This window comes from Carcharodon carcharias, chromosome 35 (genome assembly GCF_017639515.1).
Source record: "Carcharodon carcharias isolate sCarCar2 chromosome 35, sCarCar2.pri, whole genome shotgun sequence".
NCBI classification, from domain to species: Eukaryota; Metazoa; Chordata; class Chondrichthyes; order Lamniformes; family Lamnidae; genus Carcharodon; species Carcharodon carcharias.
The window spans coordinates 7,064,427-7,072,283 of record NC_054501.1 but is presented as its reverse complement, the minus strand read 5'-3'; the positions used below and the strand labels follow the sequence as shown (position 1 = coordinate 7,072,283).

General features: G+C 61.6%; 1 protein-coding gene across 1 annotated transcript in view; it reads left to right on the top strand.

Moving 5' to 3' along the window:
* Positions 1 to 7,857, top strand: part of nprl3 (NPR3-like, GATOR1 complex subunit) — a 41,959-nt gene that overhangs the window by 11,595 nt on the left and 22,507 nt on the right. Inside the window, 3 exon segments of the mRNA XM_041179567.1 lie at positions 1,987 to 2,217; positions 3,401 to 3,479; positions 6,344 to 6,481. Of these exon segments, the coding sequence (XP_041035501.1) occupies positions 1,987 to 2,217; positions 3,401 to 3,479; positions 6,344 to 6,481 (448 nt within the window).

Sequence of the window (7,857 nt, the reverse complement as noted above, 5' to 3'; positions counted from 1 at the left end):
CCACCACCTGCAAGTTCCCCTCCGAGCCGCTCACCATCCCGACTTGGAAATATATCGGCCGTTCCTTCACTGTCGCTGGGTCAAAATCATGGAACTCCCTCCCTAACAGCGCTGTGGGTGTACCTACACCACACGGACTGCAGCGGCTCAAGGAGGCGGCTCACCCCCACCTTCTCAAGGGGGCAGTTAGGGATGGGCGAAGCTCACATCTTGTGAACGACTGAAAAATAAGTAAGTCAGGGACCGTAAGAGGAGGCCATTCGGCCCCTCAAGCCTGTTTTGCCAATCGTCTAGACCCTGGCCGATCTGCATCTCGCGATAACCTTTTAATACCCTCTCCCGGCGTGCGTCTCGGGGTTGAAATTTCGAATTGCCTGCCCCCCCCCACCCCCCCCACTCCCTGGCCTCGTCAGCTTGTTTGTGGTGGTGGGGGGGTGGAGAGAGAGTTCCAAATTCCCCACTCCCCTTTTGTCTGAAGTAAAGGCTCCCTGACATCTCCCCCTGAACGGAATGGCTCTCAGTTTAAGGCTCTGCCTTCCCCCCCCACACCCCCTTTGTTCGGGGCAGTCACCCCCCCCCCCCCCCCCCCCCCCCAACACCCTCCCCCACCCACCTCCCCCTCACTCACCGCCACATCGGGAGGACGTAGTTTCTCTCTATCGGCCGTGTTGAATTCTTTAACCATTGCGCACCTCAATCTCTTGACACTCGAGGGAGTACCAGCCTCGTTCTTTTTTTTTCTCCTTTGCCAGCTAGGCTCCACAATTTAAACCCGTCCTTTCTTGCCCTGTTGCCCTCCTGGGGAATCTGCGCTGCCCACCCTTCACGGCCGAGTGCGACTCCCTGAGTCGCCCTTTGTGTCCGGAGCGCGCTCCGTTAAAGCAGACGTCTTGGCCTCCTCCACGCTGAGCCCGTGGACGCTGGGGGAGGTGGGGGAATTGGTGCCAGACCACAGCTTCCCCCCCCACCCCGAGCTGCCCTGCCTGTGGCGGGGCGGGCAGTGTAGCTGCCTAGGGGAGTGGGGGGAGGGGTGGGGGAGAGACGGTGCCTCTATTTTAGGCCAGCCTATCTTCGATTGTACTGGAGGGGGGCCGCGGAGGTGATTCACCGGGACGTTGCCTGGGGTGAAACGTTTTAAGTTGTGAAGGGAGGTCGGACAGACTCGGGTGGTTCTCGTTGGAGCAGAGAGGACTGAGGGGCGACCTGATCGAGATGTACGAGATTGTGTGGGTTATGGACAGGGTGGAGAGGGAGCAGCTGTTCCCCTTAGTTGAAGGGTCAGTCGCGAGGGGGCATAATTTCGAGGTGAGGGGCAAGAGGTTTCGGGGCGGGGTGGGATGGGTGGAAATGTGAGGAGAAACCTTTTTACCCAGAGGGTGGTGAGGGTCTGGAATGCGCTGCCTGGGTGGGTGGTGGGGGCGGGTTAGCCTCACGTCCTTTATAAAAAGTGCCTGGATGAGCACTTGGCATCGTCATAACGTAACCGTATCCCTCTCCGCAGATGCCGTCAGAGCTGCTGAGTTTTTTCCAGGTATTTTTGGTTTTGTTCTAGATTTCCAGCATCCGCTAAGGATTTTGCTTTTATGACATTCAAGGCTGTGGGCCGAGTGCTGGTAACTGGGGCGAGGCGGGTAGGTAGGTAGGTCAGTCAGGTGTTTCTCACGTGTCGGTGCAGACTCGATGGGCTGAAGGGCCTCTTCTGCGCTGAGAGATTCTGTCCTTAAAAGACCCTACAGGCTCACTAATCCCCCTGAGGGAGGGAACCCTGCCGTCCTTACCCGGGTCTGGCCCGACACGTGACTCCAGAGCTCACAGCCACGGGGTTGACTCTTAACTGCCCCCTCTGAGATGGCCCTCGGCGAGCCGTTCAGTTCAAGGGCAATTAGGGATGGGCAACAAACGCTGGCTTACCCCACATCCCCGATAGCATTTTTTTTCTCAAAAAAAAAACCAGCGTGACGTTACAAAGCGTCAACTGTGGCTAAGCTTCTGAGCCGCAAGCTCGTGGGTCTGAGTCCCACCTCGGGGCTCAGGCGCTGCACTGCCGGAGGTGCGGCAACCGGTGTTCGGTGGTGGTGGAGGGAGGGGAATGGCCGCAGGAAACCCACATGGAGACATTCTACGGCCTCCATGGCTTAAAACCGAGCGTCACTCATCCCAGCCCAGAGCAGAAGAAGCGACCGGCCACTGGCATTCGCGTCAGACGCAATGGAGCTGGTACGAGCAGGGCTACCCCTGCCCACACACGTCCGGAGTGCTTCTACCAGTCCAGCGAACAGGTACCCGCAGTCGACCAGCTCGGGTAGAAAGCGATCCGGATCACTAGCTGAACCATTGTCGATTTCTGATAGCTCGCGAAGTCCGGACATGTGCCTGTCCGTCCTCGTCCTGCTCCCTTTGCCCTTCCAGAGGAACGTAGGACTTTGGGAGCCCATTCGGCCGCTCGAGACTGTTCTCTCCCCACCACCCCCCCCCCCCCCCCCCCCCCCTCCCCCCACTAACTCAACATGACCGTGGCTGAACTGGTTGTGGCCTCAACTCCACTTTCCTGCCCGTTCCACCCACCACCCCCCACCCCATAACGCTCAGAATCACAGCATCTTTATAGAGCAGAAGGAGGCTATTCAGCCCATTGAGTCCGTACTGGCGGTCTGAAAGAGCATTCTACCTAGTCCCACTCCCCTGCCTGATCCCCGTAACCTTGCACGTTCTCGCACCTCCAGTTCCCTTTTGGATACCTCGATCGTTCCTGCCTCCACCACCCACTCGGAAACCTCGTTCCAGACCCCAACCACCCTCTGGGTCGGGGGGGGGGGTGGTGGGGGGGGGAATAAAATTCCTCTCGTCACATTTATTCCTTTTGCCAATAATTTTGAATCTGTGCCCTCTAGCTCTTGCTGCTGCCCTCTCGCGTGGGAACAGCTTCTCGCTCTTTACCCTGTCCGTACCCCTCAGGATCTTGAACGTCTCAATCAAGCCTCCTGCCAGCCTTCCCTTCGCCAAGGAAAAGCAGTCCCAACCGCTCCAATCTATCCTCATAGCTCCAGCTCTTCATCCCGGGAAATCATTCTTGCGAATCTCCTCTGTACTCTCTCCACTGCCTTCACGTCCTTCCTCAAGAATGGCCACCCAGAACTGGACGCAGCACTCTTAACCACCCCCACCTCGTCGATCAGAAACCCGCCTAACTCGGCCTTGAATATATTCAGTGACCCGGCCTCCGCTGCTTTGCTCGTCCACACCCGCGCACTGCAGCGTGAGTTGTCGCCGGAAGGGTTTCTAACGCTGCCCCTCCCCGCTCCCCCCCCCACCCCGGGATATTGCGCGTAGCGAGAGGGACTGCCTTCAGGGCCGGGGTGGCGAGACCTCCGCTGATTGCTCCTCGCTCCTCTTGTTGCAGGTGAGGGCTCCCAGTCCCCGTTCCACCACATCCTGCCCAAGTGCAAGTTGGCTTCCGACCTGAAGACGGCCTTCGACAGGTGAGGCAGTCCGGCCTGGAGATTCCCGGGTTACGTCCGTCTCTCTCTCTCTCTCTCTCTCCTTATCATCGACGCTAAACATTTCTCACCGCCACCGCCCCCCCCCCCCCCCCGCATTCCTCACCCAAAGCTGATGACGATTCCACCCCAGGCACGGGTTCGGTGGGAGAAGCCGATGCCTTCCCTCCCCTCGCCCGGGTGGCCAGCGCTCGATGGTGGGGTGTCTCGCCCGGGCCTGTGCCTCTCAATCACGTTTCTCCCCCCTCCACCCCCCCCCCCCCCCCCCCCCCCCCCCCCCCCAGATCGACCTGACGAAAGACTCGTTCCCACGTAGACGGTGGAGTGGTGGTAACGTCCCTGCTCTCGTAATTCGGAAACTCAGGCTAGTGCCCTGGGGGGACCACAGGTTCGAATCCCACCGCGTCGGATTGGTGGAATTCCAAGTCAGCCAATAAAATCTGGAACCGGAAGCCAGTTTCAGTCACGGGGACCGTGAATCTATCATCGGTTGTTGTTTAAAAAAAAAAATCCCCATCTGGTTCACTCATGACCCTTTGGAGAAGGAAATCTGCCTTCCTTACCCGGTCGGGCTCACACGTGACTCCAGACCCCATAGCAATGCGATCGACTCTTAACTGCCCCCTCTGAAATGGCCCTTAGCAAAGCCGCTCAGTTCAGGGGGCAATGAGGGGCGCCCACGTCCCGTGAGAGAATTTATTTATTTTTTAACAATCACCTTGCGTGACATCACGAGCGTCAGCTGTGGCTCGGCGGGTAGTAGCCTCCCCTCTGAGCCCCAGGCTGGTGGGTTCGACTCCCACCTCTGAGGCTCGAGTGCAAACATCCGAGCTGACACCCTGCCGGTGCAGCGCCAAGGGAGTGCTGCACTGCCGGAGGTGCCGTCTTTCTGGGGCCATTGGTTATCTTGGGCAGCGCAGAATGACACCAGCAGTGTGGGTTCGAACTGTGTACTGGCTGTGTTGGTTGTGGAGGCCTGACTCCTCGACTTACTCCATGCTTCCTGTGGCGTGGTTCCCCCCCTCATACATAACCACTTGTCTCCCCCGCCCCCTCCTTCTCCCCCACCCCCCTCCTCCTCCCCCACCCCCTCCTCCTCCCCCCTCCCTCCCTCCCTCTCCCGTCCTCCCCCTCCCGTCCTCCTCCCTCCCTCCCTCTCCCTCTCCCACCATCCCCCTCCCTCCCCATCCCATCCCTCTCTCCCCCGCCCTCGCCCTCCCCCTCCCTCTCTCTCCCGCCCTCCCCCTCCCTCTCTCTCCCGCCCTCCCCCTTCCTCTCCCGCCCTGCCCCCCTCCCTAACGCAGAGGGTTACCCATGGATCCTTGTGGACGACACCTAATGACCAACGTTTTAAGAGTCACCCATGTTGCTGTGGGTCTGGAGTCACGTGCAGGCCAGACCAAGTAAGGACGGCAGATTTCCTTCCCTAAAGGGACATGAGTGAACCAGATGGGTTTTTTTTTCCAACAATCGATGATAGTTTCACAGTCCCTGTGACTGAAACTGGCTTCTAATTCCAGATTTTTCATTGAATTTAAATTCCACCAGCAGCCAGGGTCGGATTTCAACCCGTGTCCCCAGAGCGTGAGACTGCGGGTCGAGATTACTAGCCCAGTGACAGCCCCAAGACGTCTCAAAGTGCTTTACGGCCAATGAATTACTATTTTGTTTGTCTTTGGAAGCGTAGACACTGTTGTGACACAGGAAACACGACAGCCACAATTTGCACATGTGGAACTGGCACTAACAGCAGTGGGATAACCGAGCTGATTCTGTGATGTTGGCTCGGGTGAATATTGGCAGCGGAGGAGGGGAGTCTCCTGCTGTTCCCCACCCTCCCCACACCATCACACTCGCTGCTCTCCTGCTTGCGGCTAAGGGACCATTTATGTTCACCCGAGAGGGCAGGTAGACTTCCGATTAATGTCTCACTCCAAAAGATGGCACCTCCGATGCTACAGCGTGCCCTCAGCACTGACCCTCCGACGGTGCGGCACGCCCTGAGTGCTGACCCTCCGAGGCCACAGTGTGCTCTCAGCACTGACCCTCCAACAGTGCGGCACACCCTCAGCGCTGACTCTCCGACAATGCGGTGCTCCCTCAGCACTGTCCCTCAGACAATGCGGCGCTCCCTCAGTACTGACCCTCCGACAGCGCGGCGCTCCCTCAGTACTGACCCTCCGACAGTGCGGCGCTCCCTCAGCATTGACCCTCCGATGGCGTGGCGCTCCCTCGGCACTGACCCTCCGACAGGGCGGCGCTCCCTCAGCACTGACCCTCCGACAGGGCGGCGCTCCCTCAGCACTGACTCTCCGACAGTGCAGCGCCCCCTCAGCACTGACTCTCCGACAGTGCGGTGCTCCCTCAGCACTGACCCTCCGACAGTGCGGCGCTCCCTCACCACTGACCCTCCGACAGTGCGGTGCTCCCTCAGCACTGACTCTCCGACAGTGCGGCGCTCCCTCAGCACTGACCCTCCGACAGTGCGGTGCTCCCTCAGCGCTGACTCTCCGACAGTGCGGCGCTCCCTCGGCACTGACCCTCCAACAGGGCGGCGCTCCCTCAGCACTGACCCTCCGACAATGTGGTGCTCCCTCAGCACTGACCCTCCTGACTTTGCATCGCCTCAGCACTCCCTCCGCCTTTGTGAATCTGAACCTCTGCGCTGTGGAATGCGACACAAACCCACGACCCCCCCCCACCACTAAGGCGAGGGTGAAAATCTCTGAGCCACAGCTAAGCCCTGAGGATGGTCAGAAGGGAGAGGGTGAGCCATGCACGCAGCTCTGTCTTGGTCAATGTGCCTGTCCTCCTGAACTGACACTAACCCTTTGTCCTCCTCTTAGTCTCTGCACCACCGGCATGGTCCACCTGCACATCAACAACTGGCTGGAGCTCAGCTTCTGCCTACCTCACAAGATCCACCGGGTTGGCCCTGACTACATCCCCCCCGATGCCATTGAACGAAGTCTCAAAGCCATCCGGTATGTAGGAGCAGCTGAATCTACAGCTCGCTCACGCGCTCTCCCTCTCTCTGGCTCGCTCGCGCACTCTCCTCCCTCCCTCGCTCGCGGGCTCTCCTCCCTCCCTCGCTCGCGGGCTCTCCTCCCTCCCTCGCTCGCGCGCTCTCCTCCCTCCCTCGCTCGCGCGCTCTCCTCCCTCCCTCGCTCGCGCGCTCTCCTCCCTCCCTCGCTCGCGCGCTCTCCTCCCTCCCTCGCTCGCGCGCTCTCCTCCCTCCCTCGCTCGCGCGCTCTCCTCCCTCCCTCGCTCGCGCGCTCTCCTCCCTCCCTCGCTCGCGCGCTCTCCTCCCTCCCTCGCTCGCTCGCTCTCCTCCCTCCCTCGCTCGCTCGCTCTCCTCCCTCCCTCGCTCGCTCGCTCTCCTCCCTCCCTCGCTCGCTCGCTCTCCTCCCTCCCTCGCTCGCTCGCTCTCCTCCCTCCCTCGCTCGCTCGCTCTCCTCCCTCGCTCGCTCGCTCTCCTCCCTCCCTCGCTCGCTCTCCTCCCTCCCTCGCTCGCTCTCCTCCCTCCCTCGCTCGCTCTCCTTCCTCCCTCGCTCGCTCTCCTCCCTCCCTCGCTCGCGCGCTCTCCTCCCTCCCTCGCTCGCGCGCTCTCCTCCCTCCCTCGCTCGCGCGCTCTCCTCCCTCCCTCGCTCGTTCGCGCGCTCTCCTCCCTCGCTCGCTCGTTCGCGCGCTCTCCTCCCTCGCTCGCTCGTTCGCGCGCTCTCCTCCCTCGCTCGTTCGCGCGCTCTCCTCCCTCGCTCGTTCGCGCGCTCTCCTCCCTCGCTCGTTCGCGCGCTCTCCTCCCTCGCTCGTTCGCGCGCTCTCCTCCCTCGCTCGTTCGCGCGCTCTCCTCCCTCGCTCGCTCGTTCGCGCGCTCTCCTCCCTCCCTCGCTCGCGCGCTCTCCTCCCTCCCTCGCTCGCGCGCTCTCCTCCCTCCCTCGCTCGCGCGCTCTCCTCCCTCCCTCGCTCGCACGCTCTCCTCCCTCCCTCGCTCGCTCGCGCGCTCTCCTCCCTCGCTCGCTCGTTCGCGCGCTCTCCTCCCTCGCTCGCTCGTTCGCGCGCTCTCCTCCCTCGCTCGTTCGCGCGCTCTCCTCCCTCGCTCGCTCGTTCGCGCGCTCTCCTCCCTCGCTCGTTCGCGCGCTCTCCTCCCTCGCTCGCTCGTTCGCGCGCTCTCCTCCCTCGCTCGCTCGTTCGCGCGCTCTCCTCCCTCGCTCGCTCGTTCGCGCGCTCTCCTCCCTCGCTCGCTCGTTCGCGCGCTCTCCTCCCTCGCTCGCTCGTTCGCGCGCTCTCCTCCCTCGCTCGTTCGCGCGCTCTCCTCCCTCGCTCGTTCGCGCGCTCTCCTCCCTCGCTCGTTCGCGCGCTC